The 15,199-nt window shown below is 38.1% G+C and overlaps 1 protein-coding gene across 2 annotated transcripts in view; it reads right to left on the reverse strand.

The window, feature by feature from the left end:
* CNTNAP2 (contactin associated protein 2) overlaps positions 1-14,132 on the reverse strand; it is a 2,019,732-nt gene extending 2,005,600 nt beyond the window's left edge. The window contains exons 1-2 of one of the 2 annotated variants that reach the window (XM_049714704.1): positions 13,861-14,132; positions 12,983-13,312 (exon numbers count right to left, since the gene is read on the reverse strand). In XM_049714704.1, the coding sequence (XP_049570661.1) occupies positions 12,983-13,079 (97 nt within the window). In that variant the 5' untranslated portion in view covers positions 13,080-13,312; positions 13,861-14,132. Of the gene's footprint in view, positions 1-12,982; positions 13,313-13,431; positions 13,644-13,860 lie in introns of those variants that run through there. The other variant, XM_049714703.1, reaches the window with a different exon arrangement.
* Between the last annotated feature and the right edge of the window lie 1,067 nt (positions 14,133-15,199).

A 15,199-nucleotide genomic window follows, 5' to 3' on the forward strand; every position in this document is an offset into this window, starting at 1 on the left:
GCTACTGTTGCACTTTGGGGCCATTATTAAGTAAAATAAGGGCTACTTGAACGCAAGCACTGCCACAGTCAATACAGTGAAATGAAAACCGGGACAGTCAATCCGATAACCAGGTTGGCTACTAAGTGATTAAGGAGCAGGATACGCTGGACAAAGGGATGATTCATGGCCTGGGCAGGACAGAGCAGGATGGCACAAAATTTCATCAAGCTACTCAGAATGGTGCCCTATGTGAAAGTTACCAATTGCTTATTTGTGGAATTTTCCATTTAGTATTTTCAGACTGCAGTTGACCTTGGTTCACTGAAACCTTGGAAAGTGAAACCGTGGATAAGGAGGGACTACTGCATATGGTTTTCATATATCTTCTCCCATTCTGTAGGTTGCCTTTTCACTTTGTTGACGGCTTTCTTTGTTGTGAGGAATCTTTTTTGTCGTCCCACGTACTTATTTTGCTTTTGTTACCTTTGCTTTTGGTGTCAGATCTAAAAAAGCATCACCAAGATCAATGTCAAGGAGCTTACTACCTATGTTTTCTTCTAGGAGTTTTATAGTTTCACATTGCACATTCAACTCTTTAATCCATTTTGAGTTGATTTTGGCATATGGTGTAAGACAGTGGTCCAGTTTCATCCTTTTCATATGGCTGTGCAGTTTCCCAAACACTATTTATTGAAAAGACTGTACTTTCCCCATCATATGTTCTTGGCTCCTTTGTCATAAATTAATTGACTTGGCTGATAGTCAAGTTCATTCACAGAGGGTAAGGTTTTCTTAATGCTTTTTTTTTTTTTTTTTTGCGGTACATGGGCCTCTCACTGTTGTGGCCTCTCCCGTTGTGGAGCACAGGCTCCGGACGCACAGGCTCAGCGGCCATGGCTCACGGGCCCAGCCGCTCCGCGGCACGTGGGATCTTCCCAGACCAGGGCACGAACCCGTGTCCCCTGCATCGGCAGGCGGACTCTCAACCACTGCGCCACCAGGGAAGCCCCTTAACGCTTATGTTTAACAAAACTGGTAAAATATATATTATTCTCTTATTAAAGATAATAAATGCTATTCTCTATATTTTGTCCAGCAAAGATTTATTTTCTCTCTACTTGCTGATAAACTATTAAACAGTGTCATTTACTCTTTCAAAGCTTTATTTTTGTCCTATGTTTTACAAAAGACTTGTTCCAAAATCACTAGATACCTCCCCATCAGGGGGAGGTCCAAACTTGGCCAATGTGGGAATTGCATAGTTGTCCTCTTCTGCTTGGAACCTTCTTCCTCTCTTCTTTTCTTGCATAGTTTCTTCCCATTCTTTAGGCTCCAATTAAAAGATGTTACAAAAATAATAAAATAAAATAAATAAAAATGTGCAGTTACAATACATTTTAAATTCCAAAACTTATGTTTTGGGTGATGATATAATCTCTGTAAAACTGAAATACTTCAGATCATTGTATACAATAATTATATAACATTAAACCATGTTTCCATGATATGAAGACTACTCAAATTGCAGTAATATTTTCCTAATATACTTCGGGCAAAGAGCAGATAATAAACTGAAATTCAAGACTATGTTGTCTTTCACTTTGAGCAAATAGATGTAAATTAGCCTTTAAAGTAATGTCAAAAGCCCTGTTACTTTTGAACGACAGTCCTCTGAAATACTTATCTGTTTCTTTTTTTTTCTTTTTTTGATTCATACAGACAGGTCAGTTTCAAGGCAGTATTTTTATAATACGAGGATTACTCCTTACAGAGAACTTTATTGTAACTACTATTACGTTAAAATTATATTAGTTCTGATTACAATGCTTTTAGCTATAAGAATACAACTAAGGAAAGAAATCCTTACTTGTTGCTATATCCTAGCTATTTGCACAATTTATACACAGAACTAACCCATCAATTCAATTCCATTATATTTAACAATGCTTATATACCTAGAAATGTTATAGGTAATCTGGGGGATATAAATAAATATATATCACAGTATTTTCTTTTAATTGATATATTAATTAGCTATCTACAAAATTAGTGACTATTAAAATTGCATTTAATCAGACTTTATGATATCTGTCTTCAAATACTTTATGGCAGTAGAATATGGGGTAGATATTAAGCTTTTATTACCTTAAAGCCCAGCTAGATCTAATGTCAGGAGTTTATGAAAATGTAGAATTTTGTGTCAGTATATGGGATAACTTGATAAAATAACTTATAAACGTGAAATCAGTAAGCTTTAAATTTTTTGAGCATCCTTCTGCTTTGAGTATTCTAAAACGGAGATAATGGACTAATTTTATATGATAATTCAACACAACTAGTACACTACCTAATATAGTAAAAGATGCTTATTGAAATCTAGTTCTTTTGATACAACTACACCCTTAAATCTATTCATCTAAGAACAAAATGTAGGCTGTGTCTGTGCAAACTGTGGGCTAAGAGAAATGGGAGTAACCTGGACTTCCCTGGTGGCACAGTGGTTAAGAATCAGCCTGGGAATGCAGGGGACACGGGTTCAATCCCTGGTCCGGGAAGATCTCACATGCCGCAGAGGAACTAAGCCCGTGGGCCACAACTGCTGAGCCTGAGCTCTAGAGCCCATGAGCCATAGTGCTTAGAGCCCATGAAGCCCCAGTGCCTACAGCCTGTGCTCCGCAACAAGAGAAGCCACCGCAATGAGAAGCCTGCGCACCGCTGCGAAGAGTAGTCCCCACTCGCCGCAACTAGAGAAAGCCCACACGCAGCAATGAAGACCCAATGCGGCCAAAACTAAATAAATTTATTTTTTTAAAAAAAGAAATGGGAGTAACTTGTGTTATGAGTAGGCAGTGCTAGGGTATCACTGTAAAGGATATAAATTTCGAAACAGATTTTGCTGGATGGTCAACTTTGCAAAGGCAAGGCTGGAGGATATTTTTAAGGATGTGGTGCATCATGTACAAAGTTTCAAATGTAGGGATGAAAAGAGTTAATTCAAAATATAAACACATGGAATATAAGCGCCTACTTTTTGTATTCATCAAAGGATATTTTTGTTATATTAAAAATCAAAATGAAATTCACTGACATTCTATAGCAACTTTGACAATATCAACTAATATGCTGGATTAATACACACTAAATATATGTAATTATCAAGTTTCTCTGCAACTACCTCTATCATTTACAAGATTTTTTGACAATTTAAGCACTCTATTTAAAGTACCTGTTAGGCACAGTAATTATTTTGTTGACATCTGTCTTCAATTTGCATGCAGATTACAGGTATTTCTTTGAAAAAACGTGTTTTGAAAAGGGCAGTCATGCTTGGCTTTTAACGAGTCTGATCATACGGCTTAAGAGAAGTACAGAAAATGCTACAAAATAGAGCCATGTAGGAAAAGGGTTGGAGAAGTTGTAGAGCTTTCACAGCATGGTTTCATTATTTCCCTTGAGATGGTAGATTAATATTCATCTATAAACAATGACAAACAAGTATCTGTGTTTTATCATTGAAAATAACTTTTCTTGCCTTCCTTTAGTGTCAGCAATTTGGGTCATTTCTCACTCCAATATCAGATAATTGAAGGTAACTTGCATTATTTTTCATCACTCCACCCCTTTTAAGTTCAAATAGCAGAGAAACTGCTTATTACCAGCTTGATATCTTGCCTGCAATTAGACCAAATCACCACAGGGAGGTGATGGTACCTCTAATCTGCTGCAAAGTTCTGAGGTTTGGGCCATATATTAGATTTTTCTAAATCAGCATATATATAATAGGAAAAGGCATTTCGGGAGGGAACGGAATGTAAGAAGGCATAAGAGAAATGTGATTAGAAACAGCATGTTGTATTAGAGAAGTTGCAAGGATTTCAGTACGGCAAGGTTATGGGGTGCCAATGTTGGGTTAGGGGGAGATTATATTAAAGGGACAGACAAGAACCAGAGAAGTGGAGCACGGTGCCAAGATCTGTGATTTACAAAAGGATTTCTGGCATAGATATCCATGATAAACTAGAGGAGAAACATGAAGAGCAAGGAGGCATACTAGGAGGCTACTAAATTAATGCCGGAGGGAAATGCTGAAAATCTTAACCATAGCTGTGGTGACGGGGATGGAGAGAAGGGAATAGATACTAGGGATATTTTAGCACTAGAACTGACAACTATTTTTGAGACAAATATTTTCTCACTGCCATTAAAGTAAAATAAGTTTTCCTCTTGACAAGACTCTCAAGAAAAGTTTTACGGTTTAGACATCACGTGAAATTGATACTCAAAACAATGGTTATAGATTACACAGGTATCATCTTTTAACCTTTAGTCATGGCAATAATATTTACAGTTCTGGATACAGACTGCAAAATTTCCTGAGAACCAGTTTAAAACAGCTTTTATTCCTATCTGACAAAGCATTTTAACAAATATTTTCCATAGATTTAAGTAAATATTTTCACCACATGATTATAATCATGCTAATAGTACCCAAAAGATAGAATTGCATTGTAAAATCACTTTATTATGAAGAGGTAGAACATAAACAACATTGTCTGCATTATTATTTAATGTTATCATTGAAATTTAAACATTATGATAACAGGTTTCTTTCCCCTATAACTCTATACAAGGAGGTAATTAACCCTTAAAATATTGCCTAGATGCAAGCTGAACGTCAGTATTAGAGAACTGGAAATCAATGACATACTATTTCACTCATCCAGCGGCACTATGGTTAAGAGCACCAGCTGTAGGGATAGACCATATGGGTAGCCTGGGCAAGGTACTTCATTTTTCTGTCTGCCTCAGTTTTCTTACCTGCAGACTGAAGCACTGTTGTAAGGACTAAATGAGTGAATACATCTAAAGAGTAGTGCCTGACCTGAAGTCTGCAATCCACAAATATGGATATTCATATCAACTGGCAACAATTTTAAAGCATAATAAAGTCTATTGATGCCTGAAGTTCTGGAAAAGGGCACTAACTGATTGGTGCTGAAAATGTAATGTTATTACAGATTTCTAGAACTCAATCAGGAAACATTTATTAAAGAAAAGATATATTTTTTAAAATTTTTTTTTTTTTTTTTTTTTTTTTTGCTGCATTGGGTCTTCGTTGCTGCGTACGGGCTTTCTCTAGTTGCAGCGAGTGGGGGCTACTCTTCATTGTGGTGCGCGGGCTTCTCATTGCGGTGGCTTCTCTTGTTGCCGAGCACGGGCTCTAGGCACACAGGCTTCAGTAGTTGTGGCATGCGGGCTCAGAAGCTGGGGCTCATGGGCTCTAGAGTGAAGGCTCAGTAGTGTGGCGCACAGGCTTAGTTGCTCTGCGGCATGTGGGATCTTCCCCAACCAGGGATAGAACCCACGTCCCCTGAGCTGGCCAGCGGATTCTTAACCACCGTACCATCAGGGAAGTCCAAGAAAAGATACGTACTTTTTGATCAAGCACCCCAGTCTTGGACGTCAATTCCACACAAATAAACCCATCAGTATGTAAATATCTGACAGAGGCTGCTTATTTTTGCATTCTTAATAGTAGAAGCAATGTAAATACCCAATTATGACACACTGATATTTTTGACACAGTATTATCTTTGTCAACTGACATAATAAAATGGTTATTCTTAATTCCATACTCCAGACAGCCAAAAAGCATAGCAAACAATACTAGCATCTGCTTTAAACTAGCCGTGAGGAACTTACCTGCTCCTGTCAAGATATCTGAGTAAACCTCACATATACTACAGATGTGCATGAGGTAAGATGAAATTGTATTCTTGGAGATTTCATCACTACCAGTAAAAACCTCTTCTACTGTAAGGCAGACATAAATTCTTCTAAATATTCTTTTCACATGATAACATTTAATATTAATCATGTGATTTAACTAACAATGAGTGTATTTTCTCACTAACAAAAGTCAGCTGAAAAACCTCCGGTGATGATACCATACATGGCATAAGTAAAAAATAAAGTTTTATTTTATAGATCAAGTCTCATGAGATTATATGTGGTTGTCTGGTAGATTGTGTCCAGAAGGATTTGATTCTGTGGCCATATTTAGACTCACTGAGAAAAAAATGATAGATTAGCAACATGTGCCTTGATGGTGGCATCAAACTCATGTGTTATTGTGACTACAGGCATGTAGGGAGAAACAAAAAGTCTGGATCACGTTTTCTTAGATCAGTTGACATTAAAAACATTAAACTAATAGCATATTCATTTAATCACCTGAAAAAACTGATATTCATATATGATTTTCCAGATATTATTTTTGTTTGAATCAAAAATTTTTCAAATAACTACATACATTCTATAAATTTCAAGCTTAAATTTATTAACAAGTAAGTAATTTAATGAAGAACAGGTCATTGTTCATGTGTAATTAACAAATTTTAAACAAGTGATACCCCTAAAATATGCTAAAATGTGGCCACATTACATAATTAGGCTGATTTTTTTCCATGTAGTTCTTCCATTCATATATTTTGTCCAATATCCGAAAAGTATCTATAGACTATATGAAGGTAAATATTTACTTATAAGGTTGTTTAATAACGTGGTTCCCATTAAGTAAGAGATGAATGTCTAGAAAAATGAGTTGAGTGATGTATTTTAATCAATATACAATTTATGTTGGTTCTCAATAAGCATTTGAGTCTGTATGATTTACAAGTAATAATAAGCACCTTCCATTTTAAGAGAATATTCTTACAGATAAATGTATTCTTTGGCAAAGCATGGTATTTCACCACATAATAAACTGTTTTGTTAATTCAGAGTATAGGTATTTACTTTGCCCATGTATTCCTTGTAAGCAATACCATAGCTTACAGAAAAACCCGAACGAACTTTTTGGCCAACCCAATATAATTGAATGACTTAGCTGACAATTGTTACAGTGGCTGGTAGAAAATTAGGGGTCAAGGCAAAATGTGTCTTTTTATGTCCTTTTTCAACATGACTCTAACTGCATAGAAGTGAGCAAATCCTTGTTGAATTTCATTAAGCTTTATGTAACTTGATTCCAATGTAGATGCGCCACACAAGACAGCAGCAGGGAGCCTGACTTCGAAGGTTAACCTTTATCGCCATTTTCTACACTATGCATTGATCACTAAGACCACCAACCCACGGCAACAAAGCCGGGGTGAAAGTACTGGAAAAGGGAAGAAGAACCTTACATATCTTTGGGGATAATTTTTCCTGGTAAAAAATATTCTCTGGAACTAATTTTACCTCTTTCCTAAATATGAAAACATTAAAGAATATATCACTGTGTATGTTTATGAAAGCATTTCAAACACATGTAAATCATAAGGATAACTTAGACTATGGCCCTCGGGAGCTTGCCGGTACTTTTCAGCACTTTTACAGTATACCACAAATGGGATCTATTCAGCAAGCAAGCTCAGAGACAACGAATACATCTTTATTTCCAGATTTCCTACTAGCAGGGGAGGTTTTAAAATCTGGATGCTATTAAAAAAAATAATCAGTTACTTCAAGCTATTATTATGAATAGTCTACCCCAAAAATGAACTAAGTAAGAGTTTAACAAGCTCGTTTTCAAAATTTACAATTAAGAAAATTATCAACTTGGGCTTCAAAATGCAAACGCCTCCTTTTTTTTTTTTTTTGAATAATTGACCCAACCCTTCATAATTGTGCAGTAGGAACACGAACAGCAAGTAACTACCAACTCAAGGCATGTCAAATTCACCTGATACTTAAATGGACAACATGGAATTGAATGTGTAGCCACTAACATCCATAACCAAGATGTGTTTATAATGGTAATGTTATTAACCATAGATAAAGAAATGCTTTTTTAAATGTCTCTCTAAAATAAATATCACTAATAGGACCATGCAGATATGAATAACGAATGAATGAAGAGAAGGGCTTGATGGTCATAGTTTAAGTAAATTCTCCAACTCAACCTCAAAGGGGAAAAAACAACTCTTATTTCACTGCTGGTTTTTAACCACATTCATCTAGTTCAATACTAAATAAGCTTATTACTGGCAATTTTAATATTTGGGGGTTTGATAGGGGAAAATAAACAGCCCTCTTTTCTCTCCCTGAGTTCTCAATTAGAAAAGAAGCCACAGATGCAGAGCAAATATCACCCTTTACATAGTAATTGCTAATACGGAGGAAAAGTACTTCAATGCGTGGCAACCATGGGATGCATCAACCTTAATTCTGAAATTAAACAGACCTTCTAGCCATAGGAAGAGTTGAACATCATAAGGCTCTTCATATTATCACGGAAGTTATTGCAGAAGCACAGCCTACTCTTGTATGTCTTTTAGTAGAATCTATACCTTCTGCAGGCAGCGTGGAGGGAAGAAGGAGGAAGGGCTCAGCTCAACTAGGTCCTTCTCCCAAAGTCACCTAACAGGTAAATCACTCTACCTAACCTGGGGTGGAATTCGAACCGAATACCATTCACTGGAACAGTAGAGATAGAAGCTAAGAATGTTACAAGTGCAGTTTTCTCCACATAACAGAAAACATTAAGACGGAGAAGGAGGTTGCGCCTCAAAATCCCAACATCTTTAGTTGGTCAGAACTACAACAGACAGGTTCTCTAGATCCCAGGAGGTGGGAAGATGCAATGTTTTAACTGAGCACCCTGTTAAGAAGTAGTCTCTTTTAAGTTTCTCATTTGAAAAGTTAAAGCCTACCTAAAGATCATTTCGTCATTATTCTTACATAGTAAAATGGCAAAAATAAACACATAATTTCTTCCAGCAGCCAAATATGGGATGAATATAGAAATATAATTTATTTTTCTACAAGCTACTTATCTTAAAATATGTATTTCTCTAGAAAACTGAGAACATTCAATTTCAGATATAGATATAAATATAGCACTCACTTTATTTCCATAACACTGTATTTGTGAGGCTTAAATTATTATGTGCTCTGTTGTTTAACTTAGTACAGTGATGAATGATAAAATAAAGCACTTCTCAAATCAATCAGATATGGGAAAACTTTGAAATTACACATTTATTTCTTTATCCCATCAATATCAATCACTACAGAGAGACAACATGCAGAAGTTGGTTCTCTATATGTTTAATATTTTTAAGGAAATCACCCACTGGATTTGAAGTAAGAATCTCGCCCTATTCTGTACAACATTTACAAGAAATAAAATCTACTTTAAAAAAGAGAAGCAAGCCAAGGGGAGGATACATCAAACAAGAAGACTTACTAGTTCACTTTTAAATACTTATTAAGATTTTCTCTGGAAGAATTTATAATTAAGGGAAGTGATTTAAAATCTCAAAGAAGTTACACACCTTGAAATGTCCTGCCAATTAGAATAGAAAAAAAATATTAGAAGTGTGATTTTTAAATATATATGATGCACATCAAATAACTTTGATGTTATTTATCTAAAGATGATACGCTATGTGTTTATACCTGTATAAAAGTTAATAAAAACTATTTTGAACTTGTGGATTCATTTTTTTACCTACTTTTTCCATGTATTGATGTTACAGGAGAAAACTTAGACAAAGATCCCTGTTTCCTGAATATCAGTGCCTACAATGAAATCGGGATTATATATTTCTCTCTAGTGAGTAAACAATACTTTTCATTAGTTTGCATTAGGTAAATAATATACTGCCTCTTATCAATCAATAAATTTTGCTAGCCTAAAGCACTTTTTAAGTTAAATTCATTTTATTAAAACAAACTCATTACTATGTACAAGCTCAGTATAAACTAATAGTATTTGCTTTTATATTTACTTATATATTTTATATTTAATTCAACTATTTGAAAGATACCATTTTAAGGGTGGTATATGAATAAAAGAGAGAAAATAGAAAAATATACTATTGTTTTGATATTGTTGGTTTATTTACTTGGAATACTTGCACAAAAAGACCTATCTATAAACTTGTAAGCAACTTAAACCCCTTGAAAGACTTGTTAGCAAATATATAAATATACACATATTTTACATATAATAAATATATATCTATATTAAATAATATTATATCTCTATATATTACATAATATATATTTAAAGAATTTTACCATATGTATGTATATGTATATATTTATACACATTTGTACTCATATATGTAAAAACATATTTGTCACAAAGTATTGGAGCACACTTCTCAAATGTGACAGTCAGTGAAATTATAGTTTAATGGCTATATAAAATAATGTAAAGTGACTTTTATCAGAAAGCACTGTTTAAGCCAAAATTTAGTAAACTTTGAGAACAAATTAAATTCACTAAATGTTAGCTCAAGCTCATCATTTAGAACTGTACTGTCAGGGTCTTTCAAATATGTTCAAATAAATGCAACTCCCTAAGAGTAAAATATTCCACTTAAACTTTACATATGTGCCCTGTACATATACATTTACAAGAAGGGAAGCTCTACGATTCCATGGGCTCAGCAGCAGCTCATTTCCACTATCTGGCAAGAAATTAAATTCCACTTCTACTTCATCCTAGAGATAAGCTTCTTTAAAGTTTATTTTAGTTTAGTTACAAAATAGATAGTATTAACAGGAACAGCATAGGCATATATAGTTCAATAACAGAGGAGAAGAAATAAGCCAGAAACCAATGTATATCTGAAATGGTATTGTTATCAAATTTAAAAATATTACCTGCATCTTCAAAAAATGCCCATCATATTAAAAAGTTATTTGGGGACTGAAAGTCTTAGCATAGTCATCATATTTTAAAAATGGGTACCAAATAAAAACATTACTTTTAGACTTTTAGGCTACTTTTTATCTTGTGATGACCTCTCCTGGTTGAGTTGTTCATTATCTTACTTTCGTGTAGTTACCATTTTTTCTCTCCTTTGGATGCTTTTAATATTAAGAATTTAACTATCAAACTTCTTCAGAGCTGCATATACTATAAATTCAATTTTTCATTAAGGGTAGAAGTATAAATTTAAAGTACTGAGTACGTGAAGCTCATTCTAATCAGTAAAATCAATATCATTCTTATTTATTTAATTCATCTCTAGGATGGGGGCAACTTTGAGTTTTGGTCACAATTTAGATTCAAATGAAACAAAAAGTCATATTAATTAAGCCATTACATGTTTTCAACAATGAGGAATAGGAGCTAAATAAATAATCTGAATAATTGAACATAACCATTAACTATCTTAAAAGTAATGGTCTCTGCTCTTCCCTCTTCCCCTGTGGCCAAATTCTAAGTTGTAAGAACTAAGAATATATTTCAGAGATAACAACCTTCCCATTCTTAAAATATACTAACCCAATGACTGAAGGTAAGCCATTCTTGACACACGGTGAATTTTTCAGATTGATTCATTATAATTAAAGTCTACAGAAAGATCAGGAAAAACTCTGGCTGTGAGGGCCTTCAATCCGTGAACACAGTAAATTGAATGTATAATGAGCTTATTTTCTGAGAAAAGTGTCAATTAGTTCTATATAACCAGACCTTGACATGGAAACTGAAATTTCATCAGAATAGTTTTCTCAGAATCTAGTAACATGTTTATGTAAATATGAATACCGAGCATTAATAGCTGCACAATTTATACTTAAATCTATAAAACTGACATTAAATATTAATAACACATCATGTTTTTGAGGTTTAATCTACTTTGGAAAAAACTATAAAAGTTCGTTTCAAGTTCATTACAAACTCAGATTACCAGTTAGTGGCTTCTCTATCTTTAAATGCAAGGAAAGAGAACCAAGTACTCTATTTCGGAGAATATGTCAAACAGTAATACTGGTTCATCATATGATAATATTATTTAGTAGATCCTTTAGCACAACTTATGAAGTCCTTTTTCAACGTTTATTCTTATCAATATTTACACACTGGGATAAGAGCATTCATATTAACATATGGACAAAGATGCATTAATGAATCCCAGGATATGATAGACAGAAATAGTACTACTTCATATATGAATACTGGAAAACACGAAACTTTTTTTCCTGCATGGAAAACGCTTATTTTGAAACTCTAAAATCTCCATGATGATTCTTTAACAAGTCGTCCATTCTCAGAAACAAGTATGTCTTATGAATATTACCCTAAGATTCCTACAGGCTATCTTTCTAGTATTTAACTCTTTCTGAACCAAAGGAGCGCTCATGCATTTCCTCTCTAGATGCACAATACGCACTTCTAAAGCAATGCAGAGGACGGGCTGGAATCTTCCATTTCTTTCTACTCTTTCTAACCTTGTGAACAAATGAACAATCTTTTCTAGAAAAACTAGCCAAAACACACAGAGATAAACATATTTCACAGCATCATTTTTTCTGAGAACTCTTTTAAGAAATCTGTTCATTACTGCATTAATGCTATTTTGCACTGACTGCCCCAAGTCCTAGACTGCATTGCACTTAGCTGCCAGAGAATTAAAGCAATTTCAGCTACAATATTGGATTCACTGTCTTCCATTTTAATAAGCAAATACTAAACGGTCATTAACTTGGGGCTGGGGTGAAGGGGGGCGAATAGAAGTCCATAGGAGCCCAAAAGACGCTCCTTTTTCACTCCCATAGCCATGCTTATTTAAGTTAAAACCATAAATAAAACTAAGAAACTTATTTTTGCCATGTTTTCACTTTTCATTCACTGACCTACCTAAGCAAAAGGCAATGAACTTCCTCTACACAAACACACCAAAGTGGAAGAATAACTCCTAAGACGCTGTCCCCGACACTAATGACTGTAACCCAGCAGTTGCCAACCAATCTCCACGACCAGAAACAACTTTCTAGAAACATCACCAGCTTCAAAAACCCTCTCCCCGCAACCCGGCGCGTGGGGTTTGGAGTGTCCCCTGCTGCAGTGGCCGCAAGTGCGTGACAGAGAAGCCACACACACACATCAGGCTGCGACACCTCAAAAGGCACCTCCGAGTTGGTACCCTGGGGTGGAACATCAATGCGGCACTGAAACTGCTCCAGCGCAGAGCGAGCTCGCGGGAGGGCTACTTACGGGACGTGGCGGGAGCCGTCCAGGCTCTGCAGAGGATGCTGCCGACCAGCCAGAAGGAAAGCGCTGCCCCGCAGCCGGCTCCCCGAGCCACCGGCATCCTTCGCCTCCTGGCTCGCGGTACTCCACAGCCTCGCTGCAGAGAGATGCCGTCAGTCTCTCCGAGGGGTTCTCGAAGGGAGATGGGCCGTCCTCAAGCACGACCGAAAGCCAAGCCCCTCCTACTTCCTCTTTTCTCCCCTCACCCGCTCCGGGCTCCAGTCCGGCGGGGCTGGGAGCTGCAGGGCGGTTGCAGTCTTCGTCTTCCCTCCGCGCGGGTCTTGCCTCTTGCTCCTGCGAACCAACGCCAGGGGGAAGAATTCAAACCGAGAAGGAAAGGGAGGGGGGAGCAGAGGAGGGGACACCTACCCCGCCCTCTCCCTCTCGGGAAAAAAAAAAAGAAAAAAAATCACCAGGGGACGAGGCGGAAAACCAGAAGAGCGGAGGACGCAGAAAGAGCAGGAAGCACGCCGGAGACGGCGGTGCTGAGGTCGCCACTGCGGGCGAGCGCTCCCCCGGCCGCTGGGCAGCGTGACTCGGAGGGGTTTCCAGTCGCCTACCAGCTCACATGGAGCGACTGTGTTTGCGCGGAGCGGAGCACGCAGCCGGGCCGGCGGAGGGGCGGGCGCACGCACGGCCTCAGCGCGGCGCGGCGCGGGGCAGCATCTCCCAGGCGGTGCAGCGCGAGCAGCGGCGGCTGCGGCCGGAGGGCTGGAAACGCCGCCGCCAGCAGCGCCTGCGAAGCCGGGCGGCGGACGAGGCGGGGGGAAAACCCTCCCTCCTCTCCCCCCTCTCCAGGCCCCTCCCTGGCTCCTCCTTCGCCGCCGCTTGCTTCTCCTTACCTTACCCCTCTGGCTGTCACAAACCTTCCGCCCTGCCCTCGCCTCGCTGGGAAACGGGAGAGAGGAGGAACCCAGGGGCCCGGGTCCCTCAGCTGGGGCGCGGGCCGAGGAGGGAGGCGCGCGCCTCTCCCCGGGCGGGAGGCGGTGCTGAAGTTGGGAATTCGCAGTGTGATCTTGGAACCCGGCTCCAACCCTGACTGCCCCCCACCCAGCTGCAGGAAACAGAACCCCTTCGCTCGGATGCCTTCTTCTCCTGTCTCTCCTCCCCTTCAGATAGAGATGGTACAGGCCCCGGGAGCTCCGGCCCCCCGGGAACTAGAATCAGGCGTCCGACTGGCAGGTCTTCCGAGTGGTCCTAACACCAAGTGACGGAGCTGAACATCCCGACTGGAGCGGCAAGGACTGCAGACGCCGCTAATGCAGATGTTTTCAATATGTAATTAATTCATACTCAGTGCACACGTACACCCAGCACTCGCTGCTGCCGGGAAAACTCCATTCAGGCAAACGCGCACACAAACAGATACAAACACAAAACTGAAATCAGCAGGCATACAGGTAACTACTTCAAGGTATCGGATGCGTTGAAAGTACGAAGAATTACGAATATCTAGGGAGACCCAGATTTTCTTTTCTCATTCAGATCATTTCAATAATAAATCTCAGGCTCTTCTCCCCAGCTCACACCTCTCCGGACACCATCCTCCATATAGTTTCCTTCCAGCCGGTCTACATATAGTACTGGGGATTCTTATATCTCTGCAGAACCAATCCTTTTACTGACTCTACTGACACAGTTAAGAATTATTGGTCATCTAACTATCTAACGATGTTTAGGGAGGGCTAAGGAGGAGGAACCATGTCTTTCAATGTTATGCCATGAATAAGCATTCGCCTTTCAAGATAAATAAAATTTTTATGGAGACTTGCCTACTCCTGGAATATACTCTGAGTTTAATATTATGGTTATTTCTCAGAAAGGTCCACTGTAAACAGTGCTGTGTGTTCACTGCATAATTTGTATGGTGGTAATGGGCCTGATTCAGCATTCTTTATTAGAGCTTTGTTTCCTATTAATTTAAAGGGATGTTTTGTCCTAGTAAGAACTACAGATTGGGTACAATCTGCAAAATGAAGACACACAGAGATGACTAACGGGGGAAACTGCATCCTTGTGCTGTAAAACTCGCCTCCTATAAAATGATACAGTAGATGCATTCTTATGGAATATAAAATGCCCTTTTTCTATTTTAATTCCCACAGACTGTCAGAAGTCAATGAGCGCTTGCGAAAACACTGTGGTAGAGAACTGTCCTCAACCATCTGTAAGAACTCAAAG

This window comes from Orcinus orca, chromosome 9 (genome assembly GCF_937001465.1).
Source record: "Orcinus orca chromosome 9, mOrcOrc1.1, whole genome shotgun sequence".
NCBI lineage: Eukaryota > Metazoa > Chordata > Mammalia > Artiodactyla > Delphinidae > Orcinus > Orcinus orca.